This window comes from Anopheles nili, chromosome 3, assembly GCF_943737925.1.
Source record: "Anopheles nili chromosome 3, idAnoNiliSN_F5_01, whole genome shotgun sequence".
Taxonomy (NCBI): Eukaryota; Metazoa; Arthropoda; class Insecta; order Diptera; family Culicidae; genus Anopheles; species Anopheles nili.
The window spans coordinates 57859892-57874838 of record NC_071292.1 but is presented as its reverse complement, the minus strand read 5'-3'; the positions used below and the strand labels follow the sequence as shown (position 1 = coordinate 57874838).

At 51.6% G+C, this 14947-nt stretch overlaps 1 protein-coding gene across 1 annotated transcript; it reads left to right on the top strand.

Annotated features, from left to right (window-relative positions):
- Positions 1-12025: 12025 nt before the first annotated feature.
- LOC128724684 (proline-, glutamic acid- and leucine-rich protein 1-like) lies at positions 12026-12718 on the top strand. The gene has a single exon (XM_053818405.1). It carries the CDS (start codon positions 12026-12028, stop codon positions 12644-12646), a length of 621 nt encoding a protein of 206 aa, XP_053674380.1. The 3' UTR covers positions 12647-12718.
- Positions 12719-14947: the final 2229 nt, after the last annotated feature.

Here is a 14947-nt window from a genome sequence, read left to right as displayed (position 1 = left end):
GTGCTCCCGGCTGTCGAAACTGGCCCTGCGTGTCGTTCCTACCGTGGTGCCATATGGCCTGTGTGTGGGTGAGCGGTGGTGGAAGGGAGAAAATCGCGGCGTTCTAAAATTATCCCACCAACCTGGCCGCGGTACCGGGCACCCTACCTGGCCTGGACACGTTGGCGTGGGTAAAAATAAAGCAACCGACAAACCATTACAACAACCTACTTGCTCGCTTAATGTTTTCCGGTGCGGTGTCTTAACCCACCAACACACACACGCGCGTAAACACACACACACACTATGCGAAAGTTCCCCCAGTGGGTGGGTGGATGGAAAATGGTCGTTGTGGTGGGTGAAAACTCGAAACACCCCGGCAAACCGTAGCGTTCCAGAGACCCGAACCAGAAGCCGCTCATCAACGAAAGTGGAACAATGTCAGCAAACGTGTACGCGTCCACGGAGAACCGTTCCGGATCCGACCGGCGAAGGATTCCGCGGCACCGAAAGGGGTCGCATCGTCAGGATTAATTAGGTTAACCGGTTTTCTTTGCTTCTTTTCGTTTCCACCGCTTCGCGCGTCGTATCGCTTTTCCGGGCATCTCGTGCTCGAACCATCTCCGGTTGAAGCGAGGGTGGTTTTTGTTTCGTGTCAAGCTTTAATTCGTTCTCCTCGCTGGACACAGCTTTACACCCACACACACACACACACCTCCATACACCCACAAAGGTCGCACCGAAATGGCGGTTTGGCCTTTTTAAAGCTTCCCGCGCCGCGGGGGCTTTGGGTCGAAGCGAAAAACTGGTCGGCTGGTTTTGTTCGGTGTGCCGTGGTTAAGCGGTCGAAATGGGAATTTAATTTCCATTCTGAAACCACCCACGTGCGGTAAACGATTGCACCGCGTAGGTGTGTTTGATTTGCCGAACACAAATCAATTGCCACGTGTCAGCACACTTACGCACACATTTCGCGCTGGGTGCGTTTGATTTTTGGTGCACTTCCACCGACCGGAAAAGCGGTAGTGATGTTTTTTTTTGTGACTATGAATTTATTTGCTCACGGGAAAGCATGCATCAGGCTGGCTGGGCTAGGTTTTTGTGGTCCACCGCGAAGCTAAACATTTTCAAATCAATTATCTGCTCGCGATCGGGTGGTGAGCTTTCATTTTCAGCACCCATGGCTCATGGGTTTGTGCAAACATGGGCTCATAAACCGTTACGATTAACTCGCACAATTGGATGCATATTAATTAGAGCCCTCCGCTGGAAACAACAAGCCCCACTTCAGTGGGGTGCATGTGTTTGCGCGCAAAAATAAATCCCACCCATTGTCGGGCGGGAAATGAATGAATGTGGTATGACAGGTCATACAATATTCAGGCCGCTTTCGGCGAAACCAGAACTCCTAATCGGCATGGCGCGAATTCAGCCGCGAATCCGTTTGTCGACTCGCGAAAGAATAATTCTTCCTCCCACAGAAAGAAGGGGTGATGAAAACCGGTGAAAATTTTGATAACAATTTACATACTACCCCGGCCACGATGGTTTACAAGGAAAAGTTCGAAGTCAACCAGCATGGCAGCATCCACGGCAAGATGTGCTGGTTGATACGGTAGACCCACCCATTCGGTGCTCGGAAACTTCTGCTTCCCGGGAACGCACGCGCCCGTACGCTTGCGTGTGCAATTAAGTCCTTCTTTTTTTTTTTTTTGAAGCCCTTTTTGGTGGATTCTTTTTGCGGCTTTGCCAACCCGGCTGGTACACGGTTCACGGTTGATAAAGCACGTGGTGTACCACGGGCGGATTTGAGTGGGGAAAATCCTTCGGTCCGGGCACTTCTTTCTCATTTTTACGCACGCATTTTCACGTGCTCTCGCGAGCCGGCTACGTGGATCCTTCCTTGCTGCGAAACCAATCCCGATGCGTATCAGAGCGACTATTTTTGATTTCACTGCCGCCTTGCGGACTGAGTGCTTTTGCAACCCGTTTTTTTCCGCTCGGGAGCGCGTTTTCTGCGCGCAGATTTCAAGCATCGATTCTGCGTTTTTACGAGATCTTGCGGTACTTTGATTACATCGCCACCATCCGGGCACACAAGCACACACATACACACACATACACACACGCCCGTATACCGGCTTCCATCGCAAACCTGGCGTTGGCTCTGCTTAACGTCTTTGGGCATCTTGCCTGGCGCGAACAGTGCGCTGGTTACGTGTTTGTGTGTTTTTATTTGCGCACACATGTTCAGCAACATTTTTTTTGCTCCCTCCAACAATCCAGCGTTGCTCCCACCTCCGCCTGGCTTTTCTCCTTCAAAGAAAATCGACCCAGCTTGAGCATGTATGTGTGTGCGATAATTTGAGTTTCGATATGTGAATTAATCTTTTATTTCATCACTTGATCGCACCGGTGTGTGCTTGGTGGTTACGCGGGCCGTTGGCGGTTGGGTGGGCGTTTACACGGGGTAAAATCGATGCTATTAGCTTGTAAGAGCCGGCTGACTACTGTTCGCCAGCCCGCCCGTGGTGTGGGAAGAGTATTGTGATTTTCTTTTCGCTTCATAAGCCAATTTTGGTGCGCAAAATTCGGTGTAAGGTTTCGATGGGAAAACTCTGTGCCCATGTGGCACGAACACACACGCGCGCGCACGCACGCACACTTCCGAGCACTCGTATTTCGCGTGCGTCGAATGATTTTCCGAATTGAATGGAAAATGATTTTCTATTGCGTATTTTAAGCGCCATTGAACGGAATAAGTACACATTCTGGGAGGGGGTTTTCGCGCTCGAACGAACAGGATCAAAATGGCTTGCTTGTGCTTTTCATCCTCGCCGGGTGGGCGGGCCGTAGCTGGGAGATTGGGTTAATTATTCAAAGTTGAAATAGAGCGAACGAACGCTTTACTACCGGGTCCACCAGGTGCCTGCTCAATCTGAGCCCGAGAAAGAAAGGGGAAAATAAAGGCACAAGGCGCAAATCAGCGTGACGAAAGGAAAACATCGCTTTTATCAGCCCAGCCTGAATAATTCAGCTGCTATACGTCACAAACTTCAATGGCATCGGATCGGAAGTTCGGAGCCCTCTTTCAGGGATCGTTCTCTCCCCCACCGGTTCCGTTGCCTGCTTGCTGCCTGCACTCCCATGGGACCGCAATCGGTCCCCGAGGTGGGTCGACAGAAAGTCGTTAGGTGTTCGGTTGAATTTTTAAAGCAAACCAACGTGACAATCCCGCACACGGCACCAGAGCTCCTTCCATCGTCGCGCACGTTTTGCGAGGTCCTGGGAGACCCATTGGTGCCAAACATCGGCCAACGGTAGAAAAGGGATTCGATAACCGGGCTTCCGAACCCTCTCGGCGCTTTCGTAGCGCTCCCTTGGCTCACAAACGATTCGCACGCGCCACAAGGGACGCATCGGGAGGCTCTCGTGAATGTTTTAGTTCGAGGGAGGAAAGCGCCCACGTGCGAGGCAGCAGCGTGGAATGGGTGCGAAACGAGCGTGCAAATAAGCAGCGAAAAACTGTGCCAACAAAAAGCAACACACGCTTCACAAACTAAAAAGCAAAAACAAAAAATAAAAAAGGGAAAAGAAATCACACTCTCCTTTCCAGCCACCGGAGCGAGCAAATAGCTGTGGAAAGAAAAACTTTACGAATGAAATGGATCAATTCGGGCACGATAACGAGCGCCAAGAGAGTCAATGGGAAAGAGAGAAAGCAAGTGAAAGAGAGGCAAAGAGAAAGCGGCCTAAGAGAACGAAGTAACTTTGCCGGAAAACTTCCACAATGGCCGATAATGGTTCGCCCTTGGATGTGGGTTGCCACAGCAGGACCCGGCCGGGAGCCTTTCGGCGCAGCGAAATTAGTGCCATTCGGTGAGCGATCCTATCGGCGCGTTCGGTACTCGGCGGAAAAGTCGGCTTGACGGCTCGCTGGCACGTCGATACCGGGGAAAAACCACCCACCCAGCAGGGACCCTTTGGGATCCCTCGGGACCGGCGCTTGTCAGATAGTATTAGTTTCCGGAATTGCGGTACCGATCGGTATCGGGAGGACCATTGAACGGGTTTTCCGTGCCGAAGCAGGGATTGATTTTGGACGTGCCGTTTTACTGTGCATGCAAGCGCTCAGTGGTGTGAAAAGATGAAAGTTTATTGAGTCGGTAATAAATCGAAACTGTTTATTTGGACAGGGTTCTGTTTGTTCATTTCCAGGCGAGTTTTCTTGTCTTGGTGAATACATTTAACGAACAATCAACACTAAATAGGGAAGAAATCATCTTCCACGGTAATCTCAGTAGGCTATAAATCGTACAACTGTCCCATTTGTTCTTTGAGTAGTGAATCAATTTGGGTACAGCGGCACCGAGAAGATACTAATTCACCTTACATTTTGAGAAGCGTTTGCATACAGCGGTTGATTACTCTCGAAAATAAGCTTGTCGTTGGTGGAGAAAATAATGAAGTAGAAGTTGAATTTTCCAGATGAGAGATGTATTCCGACCAGCCCGATAATACATCGCCCGTCAGGAGGAACATCCTGCGGCGGAACAACCGGACGTAGTAGATCATATCGTGATTAATTTATGCCAACTTGCCAGCAAAGTCGCACACAAAACAACTTCATCTCATCTGGCGGCTGGGGGGATTTGTGGGCAGTGCACAGTCGGAGCACTACACGTACACTACTGTTTGTTTGCCTGGCTGGATTCGGGTGATGGATGGTGTGCGGGAAAACTTCGTATCCAATTCCTGTTCCATTGCCCTCCCAGCGTTCTCTCGCTCTATCTCTCTCCCCCATCCGTTCGATCAAATATCATTTACTTCGTGCAGCTCCCGGAGCAGCTTGCTGATTTATCTGACGCTCGGCATCGACGTCTTCTTAGCCAGCCTCGTCCCGTGATGTAGAGGGTGTATCTAAATCTCCGAGCCCCGAGTGATGCTTCCCAATTGCTGCCGGGCCAGTCCGTGGCAGTAAAAAATCGAATCATCGCAGTTACAGCGTGAACCGATGTGTGGAAATATCCGGGAAAACCTTCCTCACCCTCGCGAGGGAAACTCGAGTAGTTTGTTTGGGTGGATTGGCGCTACCGACGCTGGCCGGGTCGGGCCAACTGTTTTCTCACCCCGACACACGGACCCCACCATTTCGCGCGGCAAGCGATGAAAACTCGCTCGATCTCGATCAGAGCCGAAATGGGCCCGAACCATTACCCACTGGTGACCGGACCTGGGCAGGGAAAAAGTATAATGAATCAGTTGTGGCGCGAATCTCCGACGGAACGCGTTACGCCCGAACCGTGCCGGAGCGATTCTCCGCTAATGGAGGCGCCCGATCGTTCGTACTAGCGAGTGGCGAAGGAACTGTTAATTCGAGGGGATTTTGCCTCCATCCCCGATTCGGGCTGCAGTGCAGTGAGCCGACAGCCGAACGCAAAGAAGGTGTTTTATTTTGTGCCCTTTGCCTAGACAGCCGTGATCGGTGGTGATCGGTGCCGCCTAATTAATAGTGTCGGGAGTTTCACCGCCAAAGTGCCAATCAAGCGAGTGGATGTATTAATTTTCACGTACCAAGCGTACCGCCGTTGAGTGATGTCGTTTTCTTGTCTTCCCGCTTGTTCCGTGTGTCGGTTTAGCTACGGTACAGGAGCGCCCTCGAATCGTGCCCCGTCGATCGATGTATCAAACCCACACCCGACCGAATGTACGTCGGAATGGAACCATTAGCGTTCGACAGTAAAATTAGTTGCCCGTTAAACCGTCTCAGCAGGGTGCTTTTTGGGGTGAAAACAAAGCAGACAAGACCCGGGAGCGGTTGGAAAATCCATCCCACTCGCACGCTTGCGCTGTCAATCGCGCTAGCAACAGCAGTGTGGTTGCGCGAGTAGGTGACGACGTCTCTACGCCGCTTCATACGCGAGAGCGCACGAGCGCGTCTGGCTGCGTACGCAAACGGCGTTATCGTATCCGTGGAACGCTGGGTCTGGGACTGGGTTTTAATAATGAACCTTATGAAACTCTAAACAGCCGCGGGTCGTTTGCGTCTCGTCAGAGCAATATATGGGCGGCTGTGTTTCATTGCTGCGTTCTTTTTCCTTTCGATTCTTCTTGCTTTCTTCCTTGCTCGCTCTCCGGCCAGAAACGAGCCCCCGCTTTTGGCGTTGAACCACCACTCGTGGCGGTTGGAACGAGTTATGAGTCTTTAAATTTTCGCAAAACCACCCCCGCCTGCGGTTTGGTGGTGCCACCCGTTCGCGCGCGGGATAGTAATAACATGCATGCATGTGTACAAAACAACGAACCAAACATGGTGCCGTTTCGAATGCCGACCCAACCGCCATGGGCGGTAAGCCAGTGGGTGAGCTGGGAGTTATCGATCGTGGTGGCGCAACGAAAAGCAATTCAAAACACCACACAAAGGCATCTCAAGTTCGGTTTCTCCCCAAGCGACCGCCAGATGCATCTGCTGCATGCTGCAGGCGTCAAAGACCGACGAAACGGGAACGTGAAGTGTTAATGTCATTATTTGCCTTGACGACGTTCCGTGCCAGTTCTTTGGTTGCCTTGGGCTTCTCTCGCTATCAGCGTGCTGCGAGAGTATTCGCTTTCCTTCCCTCAGATCGATGGTTGTTTGTTTTTTTTTCCTTCCACCACTCGGCATGTTTGATGAAAATATTATTGCCTTTTCCGTGCGGCTGCGACGGGGCCATGTTTCGGAGGAAGCCACTTGCCGAAAGTGGTTACTTCCGATTATCGACGTGGGTCCTCGATCCGTCGTTTGTTTGTTTGGTCTAGTTGTTGGTGTGAGTTGGGGTTTTTTTTACTCTTCGCTCAACCATTTCCCTGCGTATGCTCTCACCCGTCGTGATCGTGTGTTTATAAATCATCTCCAACGCTGGCTGTGCGCTGAGTTGCGTGCGCTCGGTTGGGCGTCGTTCATGGGGAAAGCCATTAGTGGTGATGGGGCGTGGAACGAAAGCGGAGGTTTATTTTTCTTCAAATTTTAATTAACGCTTAATTGACGTTTCGTGATCAATGGGCGTTTGTGTGTCTAAATTTACGTTGATGATTTCTTAAATCATTTGTAAGCAGTGCGCGATCGCTCTTCATTTTTCTCCTTGCTGTTCCGCTGCTTCCGTTAATTGGAGAATTTAAATTCAAGAACGCGTTTACGGCCACAAAGAGCTTTAAAAGCCGTTAAAAGTGAGGTGTAAACCTGGTACGGCTTTATCAGCATCATCGTCGTCATCGTCGTTTTGCCACTCGAAATGTGCTCGTAAAAATCGCTCGTATCGTGCGCGTGATGTACGAATTTATGCTTACCCACCACCGGGCCGCGAAAAGTGCACTTTATCGTGTCGTTATCATGAGCATCGTCTGCAAGGAGACCGCTGCTGCCGCCACACGTCGTTTTACTGCATTCCATAACGCACATTTGGAGTCATATCCAAACTCGTGGGAGATCTTTCGTTTTTCTCTTTTTCTTCTATAAAACATGCAACCACGACGTGTAAGCATGTGTTTTGTTCTTTCTGACGTGAGTCTCTTTCCACCGGCTCCGTGAAATCAAACACGTCCATGAAATTTTAAGGGGCACGGGATCACCGGCCAAACAACACCAAACAGAATGCACATCAAACAAAAAAAAAGAAAAAAGGAGAACCGTCAGTAACATGAATGCTTCAATAATCCCGGCGCGCTCGAGTTGCGAATGGCTCCCTGCTACTACCCTGCTGGAACGGGTAGCAGTGGTGAGGCGATCGTAAAAATGTTAAGTGACTGTTCGTTTTGCATTTTTAAGCGACCCACAGTCGGCATATGCTCGACAAGAGTGCGCCTCCTCTTTTTGGGGGCACGTGTGTCCCCTTCCCGGCATCATCGACGCCACTTAGCATAACGGACGTACGCCCTGAATAATGGCAACACCAAAAAAAAAACCGTCACTTATCGCATTGTTTGCGCAGGGACAGCCTGCAATGGGAGCTTTTTGTTTTCGCAAGTGCCGAATTCATTAAACACCGCCCTGCGCTGGGGCTCACGTTCACCTTGACTTCGTTTCATGGGTAGTTCTCGGCCATCACAGGCAACACAGAGCTTTCATCGGTACCATGTTGGATGAATTTTTATGACGAGAGCTGGCCTTTTATTTTGATGGCTGCGCGACATATGCGCACTCATTATCATGCACCCGGTGATGGCCGGACGTTGCGAAATGCGATCACCACCGGTGGAGTTTCTGCAGATGAGGCGGAACGTTGCGATTTCGTGGGCTTTTGTGCATTTATTAAAACGAAAGCGTTCCGTGAACAGCTGCACTACGTCCTAGATATCCGTTTCGACCCGGAACAGCAAGGCTACCGAGTGTCGAGTGGCGTACCGATTTTGCAATGACGCACACCGGGATGCTGTGAAAAGCGAGAGAGAGAGAGAGAGATCGAAGCAGCATGAGCAATTATCAAAAATCGACAATCTATTGCTAAAAATAATTTCCCTCCCGTGGACTGCGAATATCGCATTTCCCGAGGGGGCCCAATCGTCCCTTGAGAAAGTGCGACTGTTAGCGGCACTTTCGAAGCCGGTGATTTGCACAATCTCGCCGCTAAACCAAGGCCTCGCTTCGGTCGGCTCGAATAACAACAGCCATTCAATTAGTGTCATGTAGCGAACGCGCTGCTCGTCTCGGGACCGAAAAATGGAGCCTTCCCCGTGGTGAGGTATTTAAAATTTCATGACAGCTCCTGGCGCAGCCTCCCGAGCGAGCGAACGAAAATTTGCCAAATTATGGGCGCGTGTTCGCACGACTATTGAGCAGGGGGCCCCGGCTGGGGAATAATTGCGCTCATCAAATCAACCATTCTGACAGACAGCTGACAAATGCTGGAGGAAAATGCGCATAATTAGCCGAAGCGGGAAAAGCCCAACCGTGCCGGTTCTGGTGCGGCTGATTCGCTCGGCGAAATTGACATTCGGTGGCGGGAGGGAAAGCCTAAGCTGCTAACAATAATATTTGCCATCTTTTGAGCGGTTTTCCGAGATGTGGGTGGCACTGTAGAGAGTGATCGTATTGTTGCGAAGATTTTCTTTTTTTTTGCTCCCCACCGTTTAAATTGCAATTTTGACAGGTGACTTAGATGGTGGGCTGTTACGTTTATAGCGCACCATTGAAGAGTGCAATAGCCTGCTGAGAGGAAAACTGCTCGGTGTGTGGTGATTTTCGCTCGCAACTTAATCGCTTTATGATGGATGAGTTTGGAAGGCCGCATCTTAAATTTGGCACATGCTTCCGGCTTTTAAGGCAACCCGACGGTACCGGAAACGCGAAGGTAAACAGAATGCTCGGCAACGGAAGCCGTGCTCCACCGAGCCGTGTCGTCGATGGTGGTCTTTCGCGCTAGCTCCGTGCGCTAACGTTCCCGGGATTCGTTTCATGGACTGAAAATAAATATTATCTCCCTGGCTGAGGGGGATGCGTGGAGTCGAAAATCGTGAAACAAAACGGAAACAAATATGAAACCGTTTGCGAACCGTGTCGATGAGTCACAGCCGAGTGAAAGATGAAACTTTCCCAAAGTGAATGCGAAAAACGCACACTGATTTTCCAACGTCAATGACGATCACCGTGAGATCTCAAGGTTCAACCGCTGTCGAACAGCACCGGACACTTCTAGGCAGTGAAATCCATCCCAAACTGGGCACAGGCACTGTCCCATCGAGCGCGCACACCCCGGGAAACGAGATAACGAGCAATTAACGAGCAAATCTTTCCACGCCGAGGACACCCCACGGTGCTGCGACTGTCCTTCGCCGTTGGTTTGAGAATTGTCGTTTTGTTCGGCTGTCGACTTTCGTCTTTCGCAACCGGCGCGTCCATTTCGGGAGGGCGCATGGTTTTGCCGTTTTGTTTCCACCTTTCTACGCTTTGGCGAGGGCTTACGAAATTCGACCCTCACCGCTGGTCACCGGGTGCTCATCCAAAACTCATCGTTCTCCATCATAATCGTTATGCTGGCGGGTTGTTGATGATGTGGCATCGCGAAACTTTGGCGCTGTTGATGAGCAACATGCCCGACGCCCCGACTTAATGAAAGGAATATTTGTTCTCGGTTCACGCAGCACCCAGCTCTCGTTGGTCCGGCAGTGATGGATTTATTTTTAACGATTGCCTTACCTCTCGTCCGATTCTCCCCTTGGAGGGGTAGTGGATGGAGGGTCCGGTGGAAAAACCTCCGAATAGCGAACCCAGCCCGCGCCAATCGCGCGCATCAGACGAGTTGTCGAGCTCGAGTCCGGTTCCCTGCGTTTGTCTGGTGTTTTGCTGCTGGTGAGGTTTTTTTTTGCCACCCGGTGCCGGACCGCTTGCTTAGCCTTTTTCGGGGTGCGCTCAAGTGGCCGCGCTGATGGAAACCATTTGCCACGATACCCGTGCGTGCGTGGCCAGATTAGGGCAGAAAGGCGTCCAAAACCCCTCCAAAGCCGCGCACGAGAATGGTGCGTATTTTCGCGTTGTTTATCTTGGAAAGTAGACTCGTTTTCCACCAACCATCGGGTCGATCGGGGATTTGGGGAAGCTGGAGCGTCGAGGATGCATCGTAAGATTAATGAGTTGCCCCACCGAGAAGGGGTGAACGGGTGGCTTCCTTGTTCTATGCATGTATGTAGGTATATTTATCACCTTCAGCATCCACCAAGTTGAAGGTTACAACCCCATCCAAACCCGACCGGCTGGCCGGTGAGGCACGGGAACAGGTGTTAGCAGCAACACACAGCGACCGGGTGATTTAAGCGCGAACGCAAAAGCGTGTTTGGGTGAAAAATTAAGCCGCACATCGGTTAGCGAGCGGCGTTTTGTTTCTTTCTCTGCTCTCGAAACTCGGCGGCTCCAATCGTTGGCTGACGTTTAGTTAGGGGAGCGAATAAATCTTACATGTGTTAATAATCGGTGAAAATTAGGTCTTCCGGTGTGGCGTGTATGGATGTTCTCGTTTTCTCGGTTACGCATTTTTCACCCATTCTCACTGCCAAAACGTCATTGACAATTTGAGCTACGAAGGGCACGAAAACGCTATCAAACAGCAACGCCTCATGGAAGCGTTTTTTCCCCACCATCGCTGGAATGGCAGAATAAAGACATAATGAAAGCGAAGTAAAAGCGTCAACTCAGCGTCCGTTTTCGATCTTTATGTCCACAATTTCACCTCTCACCACCACCCCTCCAAGCTTCCCACCAACCCATCTATCCCACCAGCTTTCCGGAAGCACCCCAAAAGAATCCATTTTCATTCACTCGAGCTCTGCCCGCGCGTGAAATATCATCCCCGGTGGCCCTTTCGCGGCGCTATTACGCGGAAACCCGGGTGCGCATTTTGCACGTCCCCGGGAAATGGGTTTCCTGAACCGGGCTTAGTGTGCCGTTAAACGGCAAGCATCGTGTCGACCTCCGATTCCCGGGCTTCCCGTGCGGTGGGCACACTCCCGCGAAATGATGCGCGAAGTCACGTAAAGAATTTTCTATTACCCACGGGGATGTAAAAATAATCTAAAGTATCTCTCACTTTGCGCGATGTTAATCGGGAGTTGGCGCGCCCGGCGCGCGTAATGAACTGGCGCTGTCGACAGGGCGCGAAGCTGGAGGCGATGCCCGTTTTTAGTGTCGTAGAAGGTATTCGCTTTGTCGCTCTGGCGGCGGGTAATCTCAGCGAGCACAAGCTCAAGCACAACGAGCTCTAGTACCCGCAAGATGTATGCATTTTCCGGATAGCATTTACGCGCTAATGGTTTGGGAAAATGGGTCGCAGCATGTTTCGGTGCAGCATCCTTACCGTGGGTCACGCGGTGGAAAAAGGGGGGGGGGAGGGGCTGATAAATCGCCATCCATTTAATAGTGTCGTTTAAAGCCGTCCGACGCCGTGACGCTGGAAGCACTTTATCGAGCGCGTGCAAGTAACCGTAAAAGCTCGAAAAGGATAAAGTGACGGACTAAAGTGTGTGCGCGCTTCTGTGTGAGTGTGTGTGAGTGTGTGTGTTTGTGAAGCTACCTGCCACAATGACATCACGTAGAACATCAACCGCCGAAGGTAGCCGAGGAACCGCAGGCGGCAATTGCAGTAATGGGCACAATCAAAACAATACCGAGCCGGGCGGTCAGGAACAACCGCACTTTCCGCAAATTAAAATCGTTATCGACGAACCGGAGCCACCTAGCGCGACCGCGGCCATGCTGGCGTTGCAGCCATTGCGGCGCCATTCCGTGCGGCGGTCGCAGCTTAACCCGAACCAACTGGCCACCGTCGGTGGGAAAGGGTTAAATCTGCCGTCGGCATTCCTGACCATTTACGGCAGCCCGACCTCGGGCTATCGGGGTGGTGATTACACGGACGAGGACGAGCGGGGTGAAGATGATGGGACCGAGGTGGAGGAGGACGACGAGGCACACGGATACCATATGTTGCCGAGCCGAGCCTCCGGTGGTGTTCGGCGGCGACGACCGTCCGATGGAGACTTCAACGAGGACGAGCAGGACGGTGATGAAACGGGCGAGGAAGAGGACGACGACGAGGAGCAAGATGTGGAGGAAGAAGAAGAAGAGGAAGAAGAGGAGGAGGAGGAGGACGATGAGGAGGAGGACGAGGATAACGGGCGAGATTACCATAGGTTTGCCAGATAACGCCATCTCCTCCCCCTACGGGCTATTCGCGCACGTTACCGTAGCGTGTTTGTTTGTATGTGCGCGTGTGCGTGGGGGGTTTTAATATCGCCATTCACCGTATTGCTTGTGCCACCTAACCAGCTGACACCGTTTCGCGAAAGGCATCCGTGAAAGGTCCGCTAATCACTTTCCGCTTTCCGCTGCGCCGAAGCCGGCAACACAATTACTAATTACTTCGTGTTTATGCAGTTCGAAACGGGTAACTTTCGCTTACGAGCCGACTGGCCGCTTGGTCGCACTAATGGCTTTTCCGGCTCGTGTCCTAATCCTTTCTAAACACCGCTCGGTGAAAACGCTGCAAAACCCGCACCCTCGCGGGTGGCCGGTAATCCTCGCGTCATACAACCATACGCCCTTCTGTACGGCTCCATTCGATGGAGGCGCCTGGTTGTTTGGTTCGAGACGCAAATTGAGCCCAATCTGCGAAGCGATAGACATCAAACGGGTACTGTTGGTGTGAGTTTTAGCTTTAGTCACCTCGAAAAATGAGCCATTTTGTAATGCGCGCTCGTCGGAGCGGAGGAATTGCGTTTGCAAGACTCACGTATCACTGCCCCCGTTGGGCGGTGTGCCAGTAAGCGTTTTCTAACCGAAACCGTTCTTTCGTTCCCACGTAACTAAACTAATTTCCTTTGATCGAATGCTGTCGCCCGTCTTGTGCCGTCGCTGTGGTTTATGTGTTAATGTTTCCGAGCACAAACGAGGGCCGCATGTTTCCAACGCACCCACCCCGTGACGTCAGATCCACAGGGCGTCCCACCCATCAAAGCAACCGTGGCGCGTGGATGCTGCCGACCACATCACAGCAACCCGCGAGGCAATGCTCGTATGCTGACGGGAACGCTTTTATTGAGCACGATAAATTTTCATTTGTCACCGACTCGGGGCAGACCGTAAGGGAAGGAGTGTGTGAGAGAGATAGAGAGAGAGAGAGCGAGATGGGTGGAAAAAGCCAAACCGAAAGACTGTGTGTGCCCCTCCCCCAGGGGAAATGTGCTGTCGATGCAGTCGGTCCTGTTGCTCGTCCGATTGGCACAATTGGATAGTGTTTATTTGTCATTGTCTCGGTTGCGGGCCACCGTCACATAGGACCTCTGGAGGGCACACGAGGACCTTACGGGTACGCAAGGACGTTCGCACGCATTGCATTCCGACAAAGCAGAACAACGGATTGCCGTGTAGGTGCAGGCGCTTTTGTGCCTCTCTCTCTCTCTCTCTCTGCTCACCGGTCGATCGACGTTTTATGATCCTTGACGGCAAACACATGTCTTCGTCGACTTTCAGAAGACGACCACGTGTGTGTGTGTGTGTGTGTGTGTTTGCTTGGGGATAAGTTTGCTCGAAAATTCAATTTGCTAACAGTTTCCGTCTGCAGCTTGCCGTCCGAGGGTATCGGGCTTTGGAACGTCGCCGGGGCTCGGGCTGTTGCTTGTACGCGTTGCCGCAACAGGACGTGGGCACGACGCCGCAAAAGGACCGAAGCAAGACGGTTGCGGTTATTTGATGCCCGGATGCGGAAGGATCGCTTGCTCTGGCGGGCTTTGTGGCCGCCGTGCCCAGGCCGCCCGATGATTCGATTTTGGCAGACTCCAATTTGCACTCGTAATGCCATTCGATATCCTGTAGAGATTGGAAAATGTCGTAGTTTGCCCCTGCGGGCGCAAAAGCAGGCGAGCGATGAAAAGCGCCAGTTTCACCCAGTCTCTGCTGTGTGTGTGTGTGTGTGTGTGTTTGTGGATGTTTCTCACCAGGACTCTCTTTCTATCTCTCTGTCTGTTTCTCCTTTTACGCCCGCTAAAGAGCCTAAGGGTTGTTTCTTAACCGTGCGATTTTTTGCTCCTCCTTCTCTGGCGTGCTGCGTCATTGGGCAACCTTATTTCCACCCGCCCCAAACCCGTATCTCATTTCTCTTCTTTTAATGATTTTCCAATTCCAACGGCTTCAAGGATCTTCCTCCGCGCACGCTTCGTGTCGATACGAACCGCGAAACCGTAACCCAATTCAACAAGTGATGCGTGCGGCGTACGCCTCCAGAACCGACCCGAAATAATGTGATTGCTTTCCGGAAAACGATATTCGATCCAATTCGTGGGGGCGTGCGTTCTCGAATCCTTCCTGCGAGGGTTCCCTACTGCCACCCTCGACTTTTCCTCCCCTTTTTGCGCTTAATAGGATTGATTTATCGACGATAGATCAGGTGGTATTGAGCTGGGCGATAAATCATAGCGCAATGGTGAAGTAACACGATTGTCTAGCTGA

Coding starts and splice junctions, on each gene's coding strand:
- LOC128724684 (XM_053818405.1), top strand. CDS start 12,026: ATGACATCACGTAGAACATCAACCGCCGAAGGTAGCCGAGGAACCGCA.